Genomic DNA, 17303 nt, shown 5'->3' on the forward strand with positions numbered 1-17303 from the left:
AGATCCCGACAGAGTGGCCCCTCTCCTGTTCCCTCTCCTCTCAGATGAGCCCTGCTGCTGGTTCTAGGGACTCCGGCCTCAGCCTCAGCCTCAGCCCGGGCCTCGGTGACGTCTCCCTGTGATGTGCAGCCTTACCATTTATGGTAGAGCTAAATCCCAGGATGTGGAATGTGCCGCTCCCAAAAGCTGAACCCCTGCCAGCAGACCTCTGCTCAAAGTGGAGAGAAAAGGGCCGGCTGAGCCAGACGGACTCAACCAGGCCGCGCTTCTCTTCTTGTGAGGCCCCGTGCATCCGTAAAACCTCTTCAAGATGTGCCAGAGAGCCGGGTGTGTTTGTTTAAATGTGACACTGTCTGAGGTCCATTCAAGAGCAAAGTGAGTAATGTTACTGCTGACTGTGAAAACACCTCAACAGGGTCCAGGGCAGCTGAATGAAAGGAATGTTTCACTGAATAACTCAGAAGTTGTAAAATATATGCAAGTTTTGAATGTCATACAGTGATATAAACATCTGCAGAGGCAGGAAAGACAGGATCCATCCATCACACACAGTCATATTCACACCTGCGAACAATTCAAGGGTCACAAATTGGCCGAAATTCCCACATTTCAGATGAGTGTTGAAATGCCTGTGTCTGTGAGTTAAAACCTAAATAAAACACTGAACTGTCACTTTTTAACAAACACGAGGATCTCATCAAATGGAGAGATGACACACATAAAAATAAAGACACCACAAGTTTTAAATTGTTTATTAAATATTGCATAATACCGAAGTCACAGCAGTGTATATAGTATCTTTATTTTATTATTGTCAATGTAACAGCACTGCAAATTGAAGCAAACAAACCAAACCTGTTGCAGGTTGTGCGTCTCATCAAACTAGTCCATTCTCAGGATTATTGTGTCACACTTTTAGGTACTTGTACGGAAACAGACACGTCCTTAGTAGAAGTTCTCCCGTTGGCGGAGGCTAGGACTAACGGGAAAACCGTGGTTACATTAAACATGTCATGAATACATTTTGGTGATACTCCCAAAACAACAAAAACAAACAAAACAACAACAACAAAAAAAAAGACTGAAAATGAGGCACGGTTTTGCATCTAACATGAGGCATTATGACGGTCACAAATGGCAGCGTAAATGTTCGTATGCGTCAAACTGTGTGTGTGTGTGCTCAGTAACGCTCTGCTCTGTGCTTTTCCAAAAACCACCTGCAGGCAAACCAGAGACGGAGGGCGCCGTGCGACGCTCCCGCTGCTCGCGGTCTGTTTTCTTAATTTACATATTTACAGTCCTTCTTGTGCCGCTCGTGTTGATAGGAGGCGAAATTCCTGACGGTTTGCTGTGCACGCTGTCTGCACCACATTCAGATTTTCATACATTCATACATCCGGTGATGTTTCGCGGAGCACACGATGGCTGTTTTCCCCTCCGACATGGAGCAGAGCCCTCTCTCTCTCTCTCTCCATGGAAGAAAGAAAAACTATTTTAACAAGGCTAAAGGTCAACAGAGTCCCAACCAATCTACACATTCAAGAGAAGCTGTTTGTTACACAGGAACAGCAGCCGGGGGGAAAGAACATGCTTCTGCGGTGAAACCAGATACGACAACAGTATTATCAGTGCTGTACAGGCAAACCCACAATGCAGTGTATTGTGTTACGTGTTTTATCTTGTCGAGAGCATATTGTTTTGCTGACGTTGGCAAAATGGTCAGGGGCGATCCGCACGGCGAGGAAAACCTGAATTAATGCTCTTCATCAGTGATCACACTCCATGTAGGAGGTGTGTGACGGCCAGGCTGACATCCACGTTTGGGTCTGTATCCGCTTCGCTTTGCGTTTCCGATTGTGGGTCGTAAAGAGCTACACTCACAGGTAGGTCAAATGATAGTCTGGCACCTTTGGATTAGAACTGTATCAACAGGGAAATAATCAACTAAGTCTTTAAAAGACTCCTTGAGCCTACAGACTACAGACTACACGCTACTTGCTGATCTGAGCAGGTCATAACAAGCATTACTCGACAGCTGTGCAAAGGATTGATTGAGGACGGCGCGGAGAATGACGACAGCAGGGAATCTGAGGAGAAACGCGAGCGAAGGAAGGCAGCGGCGATCGTCGCAGAGGATCTGCGTGGACGAGGGAGCTTTGTGCAGGAAGACGGCCGCGATGCTTTGATAGCGCGGTTCAAAGGAAACCTTCCGTCGGGGAGCGATTAGAACTCGCAGAGCAGCATTAACCCCGTCAGCGCCCGCGTGTCCTTCAAGCTGAGGCTGATGGTGCATCATGCTCCGAGCCTACGCCGCATGCTGACACTACACCGGGAAGGCGGGGTGAAGTCGTCTGGAGGCATTCACATGTACATATACAATCGTATCAGAGTGGGGAAGGGTTAAAATCTCAGTACGCTCTGTAAAAATCACATGGTAAGACACCTCGTTGGCTTTTCATTTTAAATATTGAACAGCTTGTGGTCGTCACGGACTTGTCGTCTGTCGCGGTGTTAGGTGGGATCGTCCTTCAGCGGGGAGTTAAGTGCTACCACGTCTGTCCGGCGGTCGCTCAGAGAGCCAGGCGTCAGCCACCAGCTACCTTAAAGGCATCACTTTGTTTCCATTCAAAGAGGTATGAAAAAAAAAAACCAAATACATATCTGTTGAAAATATATATAATTTTCTATATACACACACCAGGGAAGCAACACAGCGTTCTGTATTTGCTGTGGTAAGAGAGAGAAAATGAGAAGCTTACAACACATGTTGCAGCTTGATTTTTAGTGTTTTCACACACACGCACACACACAAGCACACACACACGTGACTGTGGTCTTAATATCTGTGAGGCAACCTTTGGATGGGGAATGAAGGCAATACTGATCTGGCGTCTTTAAGGAAACTGTTTCAGAGGCACCCAATACTGGCTGAGTTATATGGAAGCTGAATGAATAAAAAGGTCTTTTTTTTTTTTTAAACTCAGGCTTAAAAAGATTTCGACTTTAGAGAGTTTATGCACCTTTCTTAACTCTTAACTGGTGAATTTTAAAAAAAACAAAATGAATCTTTTTCAAACTCAATTGTTTTGTTTTGCATGATGAAACTTTCCGGACCTTGTTAAACATGTCTGGTCCTGAAAGGTAGCTGACACACACACACACACACACACACACACACACACAAACAAAAAAACAAACGTTGTGACTCCTCCAAGATCCAGTTCAGGTACTAAAGGTCCACTCTGTGATCCGTCCGCGGCTCGGCTGCCAGGCCTCCGGGTCGAGGTGCTACGGAAACACTCGCGTACTGCAGAACCACGCGGACGCTAACGGGAGCCGCCGTTTGATCGACGGCGGCGGGGTGTGCGGGGAGGGTTGGCGGAGGACTTCCACGTGAGGAGAAGAAGCGCTTGAAAACGAGATGGAGGTGCAGATCGCCGTGGGGAGGCGCGGGCAGCGGGCCGTCCTCCTCCTCGCCTCGCCGCAGTTCCACGTGCCTCAGGCCCAGCTTTTTCACTTTCCCAGACCAGACGCCCGCCCGGCTCTAAACCGCTACTCTAACCGACAGCCACGCGCGATAGTAAGGACTTCCCAAGCAGGACAGACAACCGTGTGTTTCAGCCAGATCAGACGTCTTCTACAGTTTCACCTCCTTCACGTAATTCCCGGGGAAAGTCCCAAACTGTTTCGTCCTCTTTGATGTCCCTGCACAGAAACAGAAAGACAAACAATGATCGGTTAAAGGGAAACATCGGGGTTCGTTCCGACGACGAAGCCCGGGCGCAGATATATCCCCTTTGAGCTTTATTTAAAATTCAGAGCAAGGCCACGGCTGTCAATCTGCAGGAGCCCTACATGGAGCGATGTGACACAGTGGAGATGACTCTACTTCTGCAGGAGCCCTGAGCATGCACATTGCACGCGTGCAATCCCCGGCTGTCAGTCTGCAGAAACCCTATATGGATGGATGTGACACGGCGGGTGTGACTGCAGGTCTGAGGAATCCGTCCCGAGGCGCTGCGGCACATACCGACGAACCAGCCGTCGTCGCACTTCTCCATGACGTTGACGAGGTCCCCCTCCTGCAGCTCCAGCTCGTCGTCATTCTGCGGCACATAACTGTACAAAGCCTGGAAACTGGAGGAGAAGACGCCGCGCTCAGGAAAACCGTCCAGAACCGGGGGGGGAAGGGGGTTCATTCGACCCGGAAATACGTAAAACGACAAAGTGAAAGCGGGAGCGAAGCGGACGGGACTCACATTCCGCAGCTGAGACGGCTCGGCTCCGGGCTGCTGCTGTGGGACTGGGGTTGCTGGGAAATGATGAGAGATTGTTTACTGGGGTGGGGGTGCAGTCTATGGAGAGAGTCATTATGGAGGTGGGACAGCGTGCTGCAGTACCTCACCGAGGTCTCAGCTATATTCAAGATCTCATTGCACACTGCTTCCTAGTAGCAGGCCGTCAGAGAAAAACAGACCGGCGGGGTGAGGTTCACCCGCAGGAGGTGAGGTGTTAGGACGGGGCGGAGGAGGTGAATGGAGGAGGAGGGGGTCGGGGGTGGGGGGGGCGGGGGCGGGGCGAGACAGGAAGGTAGGTCCAGTAAGTAGCAAGGCAGAAAAAGGAAGTGGTCCATTAAAATGCCAGGAGGAAAAGCAGAAGGAGGTGTTGGTGGGACCCAGGAGAGGAGTCAAACACAGGCGGGACGCCAGAGTGGGAGCATGGAGACAGGAAACATGAGATATTAGTTCATTTTCACAGGGCATGAGCATGCAGTATTAACGTCTGACATCTCACATAATTATCTCATTTAGTTTCCTGCTGAGAGTTAGATGAGAAAATGAATATTACATTCCCTTCTGTGCACTGAGAGTCTGTTGGCTGAGTTCATCAGGAAGACCACAGAGGAGCCGTGAAGCGAGGAGCAGATTCAGATCACCCTGACACGGCGGCGAAGGCTGTTTGAGTCACTTAGCAAGCTTCTGCTTTTCTAGACTTTCTCTCACCGGCTGCCCCACAGTGGAGGAGTGGGTCGCACTTTCACCTCACAGCGAGAAAACCGCCGGTTTCTCCACTTCTGTGTGGAGTTTGCATGTTATCACTGTGGGTGTGTGGGCTTTCTTATTTAATTCCCTTTGGGGACAAAGCTTGGAGCTGAGATTGGTGCGAGCGCTTAGTTTAGATTTTTATTTCACAAAATGACATCAGCTGGCGACAAATATCTACACAGCAAGAATCTACAAGACAATAAAGTTGACGTCAAATTAGAAATGCTCCGTCCTGCATGGCAGGTGTTAATTTTGAAGCGGTGAGATGAAGAAATGTTGCTTTCATAGCAACTCAAAACATTTAGCACGAGGCTGCTTTTAGTTCCCAAAAGTCTTTTCAATATCTATGGTGTGCCATAAGGAATAATGGTGTAACATAGTTTCTATAATTGATATATTCCCTCCATGTGGGGATTAATTCTCGGTATTTGACCCATTTTATGAAGGATCAATAGAATAGGGACTGAAAAAGTAATTCAACAGTTGAACAGTGTTAGATTCCAGTCTTTAAAGAGATTTTATGTTTCCCAAAATGTCAGACTAATGAAATAATAGTTTCTTTTAACTTGTTAAACACTCAGAAGGTATGTTACAGAGGATGGGAGATTTAGAGGATGATAGCTTTAAAATGTCAGGCTAATGATGAAGCAACCAAACATAAATCTCTGGAGGAGCTCCGGGAAGACCGGCCGTGACCTTACCGCGAACGAGTTCACGTTGTTGTTATCCTGGATGTCGAAGAGCATCACAGGGCTCCTGGAGCTCCGTCCATGGTGGTCGGCGTCATTTTTCATGTTCTGAAACACAAAAACGGGGGCGTGTCAGCGCGCACACATTTCAAAATTACAGCTTTTCTCCGGAGACGCGTCACGCATCGACCTGCTGTAAATGTTTTCGCACTTCAGAGGCGGTCAGGCTGCGTTACCCTATAGGTGGACATTTCAACCCCGCAGCAGCTTTTGAAACACAAGCCAACACGTGAAACCCTATAAATACTCGCCAATAAATATGTCAGTGTCCTAAATAAACTTTCAACCTCCAGTGGCATCCGAGGTGTCACACCTCAACGTGGAACAACAACAACGTGCAACCGTACGCTGAATTTTATGAAGCCGGTAACTTTAGCTCTCCGATCAATCCTGGAAACACAGGAGAGAGAAAAAAACCTTCTGCTGCAGCTCGGAAACCTGAAACTCACCGCATAAACACACAAACACTGCAAAACACTTGCATGTTAGTAGCGCACACACACAACGCAGCATGCACCTTTAAAGCAACGTGACTGGCTGGATTATTCCTCTCTCTAGACTAGCAGGTGCAAACGTTCACCTTCGGCTCAGACCGACAGGTTAGTTCCACTCGTCGGAGTCGGGGGGGGGGGGGGGGGGGGGGGGGGGGTCTGCTTTAGGGGGTTCAAACTGTGGTTCCAGCGCGAGGCTGAGATGCAACACTGCACACCATGCAGAAGATACCTCTGCAGGGCTATTCTGCCTGCTGCCCGGGGCCGAGCGGCCCCTGTCCCCCTCCGCGCCTTCCCCCTCTGTCAGGTCCTTCTCCCCCCGCAGCCAGCCCTCCAGCACAGGCCCGCCGCAGGGGCTCACGCTGCGCGACAGCCGCGGCGAGGGCGGGGACAGCAGGAAGTCCTCCCCCTGCGGCGGGGTGAACGTGACGAAGGGCGTGGCGGAGCCGGGCCTGGGCGGGTAGGGCGGCGGCAGCGGGGAGGCGGCCGGCGAGGCCATGGGGGAGATGTAATAGGGGCTCCCGGTGATGGGGGGCACGGGGCTGGCGGAGTACGGCGGGGGCAGGTACTCGCCGCATCGGTAGGACACGGTGGGCAGCGGCGGCAGGGGAGGGGTGGGGGCGGCGGGGGGGCTCCCGCCTCCCACCGTCAGGGAGATCCACTCGGAGGAGATGGCGTGGACCTCCGGGGACACGGAGCGGCGGGGGGAGCGGGGGAGCGGCAGGGGCGAGGTGGTCAGACGGTTACGGTACAGCTTTTCAGAACAACAGGGCGGAGGAAGAACAGAAGGAGGGGATGAGGAAAAGGAAGAGGAAATGAAAGATGAGACAAATGCACTAAAAAAAAAAAAAATCTGAATAGATGGGTGTGTAAATAAATCAGTTCTGTGTTTAACATGACCTCCCACTGCCGGGCTGAGGTCTTACCAGGGGAGACGCGTTGCTGCTGCGCTGCGGCGACTGGCTGACCGGCGGGTCGGGGTACTCCACCCCGTTCTTCACCCGCGGCCTTTTGTTGACCTCTACGTAGGTGACGGGGAAGATGCCCTGGCGATTGGTGCCTGAGATTTTGCCTTCATACCAGTTCTCGTCCACTCTGCGGATCAGCGTGATTCTCTCTCCCTGCAGGGGCAAATACGCTTTATAAAAGCTTGTTTTATTATCACCATTTCAGAATGAATTGTCTCCTAATTGTTGTTGCAGATAAGAGCAGTTCCACTGCACACCTTTCTGAAGGACATTTCCACCACCGTGTCCCCGTTGAAGTTGAAGCGGGCGACGGCCTCTCCGTACTCCAGGACCTGCACCGGGGCGCTTTTCTTCGGCTGAGCCTTCTCTGTCGGGGGAAGAAGCTGCACAAATAAAACACAATCTCCATTAGCATCGAGAACACGGCTCACAATCTCACCTGCAGAATCACACTACCCTCTGTGCACTACTCCCTTGAATGTGTTTACATGTTTACTGTGAAAAGAGGCGGAGCCGACGTACCTCCACGTAGCTTCGGGGGAAAATACCAACGCGTCCATGATGTTCACCTTCATACCAGTTTTGATCCACTTGTCGAATGATATATACAATATCTCCCTTTTGAAATGGTAATTCCCTTCAAAAAAAACAACACAGCCACATTAGAAGCTCATTTTACAAAATAAAAATAAACATTTGTTCCTACAAAGTTTAAATACGCTTCACAGCAGTGTGTATTATATTACAGTCCCATTTCACATTTTCCACACACATCATTCCTCGTCTGCTCTTCTAAACAGTAATTTCCTGTAATTGTCTGAGTTTTTGGCACCACTTCATTACAAGCTGGTAACCCCGCCTTGCAGATGATTAAATGGGACAAAATGAATTTGCACACATCTTTCGGCAAAGTTCTTCCCGTCCTCAAATTCAACCCCTTTAAGAGTCAACTTTTATCTTCATGCAATCTGTGTCTGAAATGGCTGAACCTGGACGACATTGATTCTTTCATTTAAAAAATAATAAAGTATTAATCAGTTAAATCTTGAGGTGTATAAAGTATCAGTGACATATTGTGGTCATTTTCACTTACTTTAGAGTTTCTGCTCTGAAGTCAAAGCGAGCCATGGCAGGAGTTCTCTGTGTTCAGTGAGAAAACAGGTCAATCAGAAATCTGTTTCGTTTAGAATATATTTTAATATTCATCCATCCATCGTATCCTGGTCACGGCCGGATTCACCCCCCCCTCCAGACTCACTCACTCACACAGACAAAGAGCTGCAGTCAGTCTTCCTGCTGACAGACGGATAGAGCTGGTACGGTACCTCCACGCCTGACTTCCTCTTCTCCGTGTTATCGGTGACGTTGAGCAGGTCTCCGAAGCGCTCGTTGGTGATGAACTGGTGGTGCGTCGGCACGACGCTGGTGTGCCTCCTGGACGCCGTGTCGGCCTCTTCCTGTTCCCGCTTCAGCCGCCGCTGCTCCTCCAAGATTTTCTGCCGGGAAACCAGACCGAACGGTTTGTCCCCTGCAGATATGGGTCTCCTCTACTCCTCTTTTATTCATGTGACACATTTTCACACACTCAGCCAAAACACAGCTGAATTTTACTAAAGTAATGAGGAACAAATTGGAAATAAAAAACATCAAGCTTAACTTCAAAGAAAATTCACCTCTTTGTCTCCATGACGCCTCCGTAATACTTCGTCCTGGCTTTCTCCGGGAGCTGGAGAAGAATCTGAAGCAGAAATAGACGCCGTCAGGCTGTGCAGAAATTTCCGACAACCTCAAAGAAGAGCTATCTAGGCACGGGAAACAAAAAAAGACGATGATGATTTTGCAGTCGACTAGTCAATTCTACTGAAAAGAATCATGAAAATATCACTTGGCATGCTTTAAATGAACACCGTCATTTCTGCACCACAAAAACAAAACAGTCTACACACACACACACACACAAACACACACAGTCATGAAAAAAAGTCCAATGTAATCCTGCATGCACACAAGAATGAACACACAACAATCCACTAAGTGTTCATAAAAAAAAACAAAACAAAACAAAAAAAAAAAAACCCTCCACAAACAAATGGCAGACAGAAAACGTGAGCCCTACTGTACGTCGGCCAAAATAAACCAATGCATGAATAAAGATGAACATGGTTCTGCTGATGTTGATGGAGAGTTTCCCTCCACAGAGACATAACGTGATCCCCACACCGCCATGGACGTGTCCTTCTGTGTCCCAGTGAGGGCCACAAGAAACAGCTACTGACGTGACGTATGAATCATGTCCAGGAGCCGAGCGTCATGTCAAATAAAAGGTTAAAGCAGGAAACTTCCTGTTTGGCCCAGGAAGCAATGAAAGATGGAAGACGTGAGCAGTCCCGACAATCATGTAAGAATACAAAAATAAAACGATAAGACATCAATTTGAGGGGAAGTATGCAGTTTTGTAATAAAAACATCCTGCTTAAACATTACTGATGAGTTCCAGATGGAGGAAGGTCGCTCATGCTCCAGTAAGGTAAGGGTCCTGTCTCATGCCTGCTGTAAAGGTTTAATGTTTTAATCAACAGAGGTTGACTCTCAGTCAGTCAACAGTAGGACGGACTGGTGCTTCGAGGTGGGACAGTGTAAACTGCCAGAGAGTCCCAGGTTACCTGACACACTGTTCCTGATAAAGACTTTATTATAGCTGCGATTAGGATATTTTAAAGTGCTATTCCCAGACTTTTGGCAGTCACAGCTTATTAGCTGATATAGAATTAATAATACATCTATAATCTGCAACGTTTTAGTGGACTTGTCTCTCTCTGTCTAACTGAGTGCATCTTTAGCATTAATCTAAGCTGCCACCCTTAAATGAACATTTGTCATCTCATCTCACTCACATAGAAACAGGGGCTTCTATGTCGCTGTCTGGAGGAGAGAAAAGCTCCTATGTTTATGTAATGCTTATGCAGAGTTCAGCATACATGCATACGACTCAAATATGATGTCCGTTTGATTTATACCTTACCGAAAGCCTCCTGAACCTCCTACAGTCTCTGAGGTGTTTGGGTGCGTTTTGTGGGCTCGATGTGACTCACGGTGAAATGTAAGGGCGCCACACAAACACACTCAGAATGAAATGGAGGCGCTGTCGCGACACTGTCCACACACCACACAGACTAGAGATGGAAAGTGGCGGCGTTGCTTCGTGGAGTAAAAGAGACACGGGGTGACAACAGAGCCGAGGTAAATGAATGAGCACAGAGGGAGGAGGGTGACAGTGGTGAAGGGATGAGATAGCCACCTCTGCGGTGAGCTGCCAGCGGCTGCAGTAGGTTCCCGTTGGCGTCCAGGCCCGGCCCGTTACTCAGGCCGTCACTGTCGCCTCCCTCCCCGTTACTCAGCCTCTCCAGAACCTCCAGGGAGGACAGGCGCTGAGGGATCAGAGGTCTGGGCTCCGGGGACGGGCTGCCGGGCCTCTGGGTGCCCATCGGCACCCTGGTGGCTAGCAGCGTCCGCCGGGCCTGCTGGGACTGCGGGCTCTTCCGTAACCTGAAGGGGGCGGGGCCCATGAGGAAGAGGTTCCCGGGCAGCGTCTTCCTCTCCGAGGGGGGCGGCCTCTCCTGCTGGGTGGTGGCCTGCTGCCTCTCGTGCCTGAGGATGGTGGTGAAGCGGGTGTAGGAGGCCGGGCAGGAGCCTTTACATTTACTGGGTTTGAGGAGCAGCTGATGGTTCAGGTGGTGCAGCAGGTGGTGGTGGTGGTGGTGGTGGAGGTGGCCGTGTTGAGGAGGAGACTGCGTCAGCTGAGTGGAGGGACTCCTGGAGCCGGTGGCGTGACGGGGGCTCAGTTCTGGGGACATTCTGCTGAAGATCTGCTCCACCTCGGCCTCCGTGTTACAGGGGGAACCAGTCCGGGTGTTCTGTCCGTCCGCCGAGGAGCAGGCGGCCTCCTCCACATCCGCCCCGCCCGGCGACGGGGCCTCCTCCGCTGTGCTTTTGCCCTCCGGCTCCACTTGGGAGCGGAATTCTGTCTGCGTGGCGCCGGCCATCAACAGGGACTCTGCTGACACGGCGGATGGCATGTAGAGGTGGGCGGGGCTGAGGTTCGGGCTGTGGCCGTGGCCCGAGTGCAAGGTGGGCAGCGAGGAGGAGCGGCTGGGGGCCGAGCTGGACCGCTGGATGATGATTTCGAACTCGTTGACCCGCGACGACACGGCGTCCCGAGGGATGCCGCCCCCGCCGTCCGCCTCCGACCGATCGCCCGCCTCGGACTTTGCCTTCTCGAAGAGCGAGGCCAGGCTGCGGACGCTGCCGTGCGGGCTGCAGCCGGCCGAGCTGGGGCGCTGGATGAGGTGCATGGTCCTGTACAGGCTGGAGAACTCGGACGCGCTCCTCCTGACGGCGGGGGAGGCACTCGTCAGGCCGTCGACGCCCTGCTCGCCCCCCTCCGCCCCGGCGCCGTCTCCATCGCACGGCCCCGTGTACAGGTCCTCGCAGCTGTGGGCCTTGGGCTGCCGGGCAGCGTGAGTCCTGCTGTCCTCGTTGTCGCCACCGGGTGGCAGCAGCTTGGGCTTGAACTTAGAGGGCAGGATTTGGGGAATGCAGGCTTTGGCAGCAGACAGAGGCTTCTTACTCTTACACTGGTTACCTATTGCATTACTGGCAAGAACCGATCGACTATTTACAGAGGAGCAGGGTGAAATCATATAGCCATTCCCACCTTTATAATCCACTGGCAAGCATGCAGGACAACAGAATAAACAACATATTAGATTACAATGATCACAGGATTACACACACTAAAACAGGCACATTTCTAAAGTAAAGACCAAATTCCAAAAGGTAGATGACAAGAGGAAGCAGACTTGATGCACTGTGCATCAAGTAACAGATGAGTGTTATTTCAACAGCATGGCACTGCAGTGACGAGTTATGCTTTGGAACAATGGAACCGGGGGGGGGGCAACAGATTCCTGTCTTACCACTCTCACCGTAAACAATAACGTCACAAGTGAGACACGAACTACTGAAACAGCAATATACCATGAGATGTCATGTGATGTCGGAGGTTATCTTAACACGCAATATGGTCGTGATTAATTCAAAAGTGAATGAGAACCCTCCCTCCCACCAGAAAAAAACAAAACAGGACAGTTTTGCGACGTCTATCTTTCATCCGTGTTCGGAGTAAAGTGTGTCTCTGGCAGCATGAACCTCACACACCAACCTTTTCCACTAATAGCATTTAAACGGCTGCAGTGATAAACGGCTGCTGGCACCGCCGTTAATACACCGCTCCCCTACACGGCTGTAAATAAAAAAATGTATCCTGAGTCAACCTGCCCGGTAAAATACGACTGAGGATGGAAAAAAAAAAAAAAAAAAAAAAAAGCCTTGTTGAAATCTACATGGCTGCTCCCGGGCTGCTGATTGCTCGAGGAGGGGAAATGACACAACGCTTTCACACGCTGTGAGACACGACTGCAAGGCACGAGTGACCGATCTGTCGCAGCTATATCTGCCAGAAAAAACACACAGACTGAGGAAGTCGAAGCGATACAGTATCTCTCGCATACGGCGAGTAAAGAGTTACCCTTCTGGCCGCTGAAGAAGCCCCGGAGGAGGCTGGCTTCAGAGTAACACAGACACTTTTTGAGATTTCGTGAGCACAAGACAGGAACACATGATGAAGTGTTTGATTTTGTCGCTCTTGGCAGAAGACTAATGGAGGAGCGTGCTAGTCAGTTGACCTGAGAGATAAATTTATTTACTGCATGTTAAAATGACTACAAACAATCTTTGGTCTTCTGTGTTTCTGCTGTAAAGAAACGATCTAGTCATTGGGAAATACTCCAATCCTGAGCTTGCAATTTTTTTAAAAAATCTTTGTGTGTCTCCCCAAAACGTCCTGGGTCACACTGTCCCTTCCTTTCTCTTCTTCACGTCCCCCTCCCCGGGGTTTCTCTGGCCGGCCATGTGCGGCGGCATTCCAGCCCCTGACCCCACACTGACAGCTGACTTCCTCATGCCTGCCCTCCCTCTGTGTCCCTCCTGTTTATCTCAGCCCCGTCTGGTCGGCCCGGTGAGGAGCTGAGCTCTGTTTATCTGCAGCTCCTGCCTCCCGCTCTATACCCTCTCTCTCTCTCTCTCCCTCTCTCTGGCGCTCTGACAGTCTGGAGTCTTGCCCCAAGCCTGCCTAGTGACTGGCGACTCACAACTGGAGCAAGAGGAGGGGGCGCGGAAAAAAAAAACAAAAAACACCTCAAGGTTAGCTTCCGTCGCCTTAACAAGACCACCTCACTCGCACCGTGAGTTTTCCGAAGCAGATGGCCAGCAAACGTTTGATGGAAACACCCATGGCATCAATAATAAATCAAAAGCTGCTGAGGTGTGTGTGTGTGTGTGGTGGTGGGGGGGAGTGAATGCTGAGAGGTGACTGGCCGATGTTATGAGGTCTGGGAGCAAAGAAAACGAGTGAATTCCAAAGGAAAGGTAAACGAAACCACATGTATCCCCTGTCAGACAACTCCGACGGGCCAACGCCGACTTCTAACACTCACTGGTTCTGTCTCAGCAGGGCGGAGCTCTAACGGCCGGCACTAACTGCAGAAGCATTCACACACCTGTCCTCACTGACCACATGTGCAGAGTGGCCCCTGTCCTACCTTTAGAGGAGGAGGAGCTGCCTTGGCGCTTGTTTAGGGCCCGTAGACCTTGTAAGGGAATGTCACCGCCCTCCAGGACGCTCTTGTAAACATGGCGGTCGCATTCTGGAGCCGCGGGCTCGCTGGGGGACGATCCTCTGTCCTTCTCCACCTCGCTGTGCCCAGACTTGCTCGAGGAGCTAGACAGAAAACGGGGAGAAACGGAGGCAGCTAATTAAGCGCAGTCGGATTCGCTCGCAGAGAGTTTTGTTACATGTTTTTATGATAAACAGAGGCACACAAACCGGGTAATGAGCCGTCATATGGTTCCTATTTAGAATTTCTTGAGGTAATTCCTGTCTATGCAGACTTGTGGGAGACGGAATAATCAGAGGCAGAAAAAAGCCAAACACAGAAAGAGAGAAGAGAATTTGGATGTTGGGAGAAGACATTAGCTACAACAGATATCCTGGCATTCCAGGGAGGCCATCGGGACAGATATCTATAAATATTACTGCGTGATGCATCGGCCGTCACCCTGCACCTGCACAACTCTCAGGTTTACGCTCTTCCACATGCGCTCATACATTACTGCTGGTCTATACGTTACAAACACGGTCGTTAAATAGACAGACTCCTGTCACATGTTCGGAAAATGGGAGTAGAAAAAAAAACCTTTTTTTTATAGGTGTTGCTGGATGGAGAAAAATGCAAACTGGGCTTCACGTCCACACTGTTGCACAAATGCATGGACACATTACTCTCCCTGTTCAGCACCACAACAAGCAGCTCTTTCATCGCAGTTGGAAAAAAAAATTAGGTGCACTGGTGATGGTGGAGATCCATTAAAACGCTGATAGCTCCAAGCTGTTGACGAGAAATCACAAAAATCCACATATTGGCTGTGGAAGGATTAAAACAACTTCTCTGGAAGGCATCTTGATAGCCGATGTCTATCGTTTCATCTGTAGCGAGAGGCAGTGACATTACAGACTGCCAAGAATGTATTATCACATCATGATGACAGCTCTTATTCTGGAGTCATGTAAATTATTATTTTAATCTGAAACATGCTTCAACAATGGCTAAATTTTGCGATCTGTGAGTGGAAAACACCCCTGAATGTGTAGCGCTGCCACAGATGTGCTTTGATTTTAGATAATGAACGGCGTTCGATTTTGACAGAGAGAGAGAGAGAGAGAGAGAGAAAAAAACATCCTTCCTGAAACATATGTGTGTTTATTGGGAGTCAGTTTATGAGCGGAGTTTTCCTTTGAAAACTTCAGAGTTTAAATTAACACCAAACCAATGGATTAAAGAACTTGGATTAGGAAGCCCTCTTGGCCCAGATGACAGTAATGACTGCAGCAGATGGAAAGTTCTGGGGTAGAAAAAAAAAAATGGAGGGAGAAGTTGAGTCTCACTTAAACTATGTCCTTATTTCCTTACGTTACACAAACAGAAGTGGAATCATGGGCTTTGTAAGCTCTGAGCTGCCTTTATCGTTGTTAATCCAGTAGCTGATCGTCGTCCTGTACTCACACGCTCGAGGGGAGATAACGGTTTTTTAAGTTATGCAGCAGCTGGGCGAGTTCCCTCTCTCCCAGTGACATCCAGGCTGCTCCCTCCCGATAAATCACCACATGTCTCCACACCGCAAACACCCACCCCCCTAAAATAAAAAATATGGACAAAGGACACGCTGTTCTGGCAGCTTTCTGTCTTATTAACGGGCTCTCCCCAGGAAGCCGGAGTCCCCGCGGATGACGGCGGGCGGGCGAGCTTTACGGGGTGGAGAGAGAGCGCTCATTGTTATCTGTCCCCAGAACAAGCCTTCAATAATCATCTGCATCCTGGAAGGGCGAAGCGAAAGGTGCAAAGCATTGGAATGGGAAGGAGAGACTTACTACTGCTGTAGGTCGGAAGCTGTTTCCAGGGGGCTGAAAGAGGGGGCACTCTGCAACAAACCAAACAAAGAAGTCATTGATAGATCCACAGGAAGGTCTCCTCCAGTCAGAACTGAGGCAGGCGCATTAGCAATGGCCAGATTCTCTCTCGGTCCTGCTCTCTGCCGCTCGCTGGCCGCTCTGGGTTTGAGTCTCTGAGCCGCTCTGGACTGGGCTTGGCATAGAGGGGGCAAGCGTGTGTTTTGGCCTGCATGCAAGTTGGAGAAAACAAGCGGCAGTAAAGAGAGTGGGAAGAGAGGGGAGGAGAGGCTGGGTGGGCGTGCATCGGTCAGGGGGCGCCCATGCGGGGAGGAGGCTGTCACCGGCTCAGCCAATGGGCTGCTGTCTCCCAGTGAAGCCGTCTCTTTTGTCTGGTATTGAGTCACTCTCATTACCACTGGACCAGACCGGGGGACAATTAACCAGCTGGTGGGGGAAGGAGGCCGAATTACACACACACTCATACACACATTCAATGCCGCGGGTCACATACTTGTCAAAATAGATGTGCTTCCTGACAAAGTAAATACAGAGGAACATATTCATCGCAGACACAAACAATAATAATAATAATGTTATGAAGACAAAGCAAAAGGATAAAAGGATGAATGAAGACACTGTGAGCACAAAGTGAGTGACTAAATGTGAGGAGGAGGATGAGAGTTACGTGTTATTTGGGAGCAGATATCCTGAAAACACAGGGGGGGGGGAGGTGGTCATTGATTCAGCGCGGCAGCACCGGCACCGGCACCAGCCTCCTGAATGCTTTAGAGCCAACTAATTTTAGCCCACTGTTTCTGTTGCTTTCCTCTTTTCGGACGTCACAGCAGGTAAAAATAACAGACGTGACACGGGGGCTCTATGAATAAGAGCACAAGTGTTGTTTGCAAATACGATTGCACAATCCCCGACCCAGCCAGCCCGGCCCTGCTGCTAATACCGCGTCCGCTTCCCCGCGGCACGGCCAAGCGGCCGCGTCCCCACGCCGGCGAGCAGACAAGGAACATTCTGGACAGCTCGTTTGCCACAACATGCCTTTGCACTTAGTTGCCAGGGCAGAAGGATCATTAATAACCTCTCAGAATAAGAGCCTATCTTTATAAGAGCAGAACATCAGGCCTGGCAGGTCTATAGTCTGATCTATTTATACAGTCAAATGTTCCATGTCGACTCAGGAGAACACTGCAGTGTCACTGAATAATCTGCGGCACTTCCTCGCTCCTTCAGCGTCTCGTAACCCCCACCCCCCCCACCCCCCCTCTCAAATCTGATATCAGTGGGAGAAGACAGTATCCTCTGACACCCCTGGGTAATTGGGCTTATACACACACAGCATCAGTGGAAAGTAAACAGGAAACAAGCATGGACGGCTTATCTGGAGTGAATGAATGGAATCTTAATCTGGTTATTTGCAAGATGCCTGATTTGTGTAACTTTATGTGAACCTTTCTTTATGAGTGAAAGGC

The 17303-nt window shown here is 50.0% G+C and overlaps 1 protein-coding gene across 1 annotated transcript in view; it reads right to left on the bottom strand.

Moving 5' to 3' along the window:
* Positions 1-737: 737 nt before the first annotated feature.
* sorbs1 (sorbin and SH3 domain containing 1) overlaps positions 738-17303 on the bottom strand; it is a 30931-nt gene continuing 14365 nt past the window's right edge. Inside the window, exons 14-27 of the mRNA XM_030105968.1 lie at positions 15799-15848; positions 13913-14091; positions 10552-11979; positions 8927-8991; positions 8579-8749; positions 8347-8393; positions 7776-7890; positions 7511-7636; positions 7212-7406; positions 6518-7039; positions 5747-5842; positions 4260-4447; positions 4031-4137; positions 738-3705 (exon numbers count right to left, since the gene is read on the bottom strand). Coding sequence (XP_029961828.1) covers positions 3638-3705; positions 4031-4137; positions 4260-4447; positions 5747-5842; positions 6518-7039; positions 7212-7406; positions 7511-7636; positions 7776-7890; positions 8347-8393; positions 8579-8749; positions 8927-8991; positions 10552-11979; positions 13913-14091; positions 15799-15848 — 3357 coding nt within the window. The 3' untranslated portion in view covers positions 738-3637. The remainder of the gene's footprint in view (positions 3706-4030; positions 4138-4259; positions 4448-5746; positions 5843-6517; positions 7040-7211; positions 7407-7510; positions 7637-7775; positions 7891-8346; positions 8394-8578; positions 8750-8926; positions 8992-10551; positions 11980-13912; positions 14092-15798; positions 15849-17303) is intronic.

The sequence above is a fragment of the Salarias fasciatus genome, chromosome 13, assembly GCF_902148845.1.
Source record: "Salarias fasciatus chromosome 13, fSalaFa1.1, whole genome shotgun sequence".
In the NCBI taxonomy this organism is placed as follows: Eukaryota; Metazoa; Chordata; class Actinopteri; order Blenniiformes; family Blenniidae; genus Salarias; species Salarias fasciatus.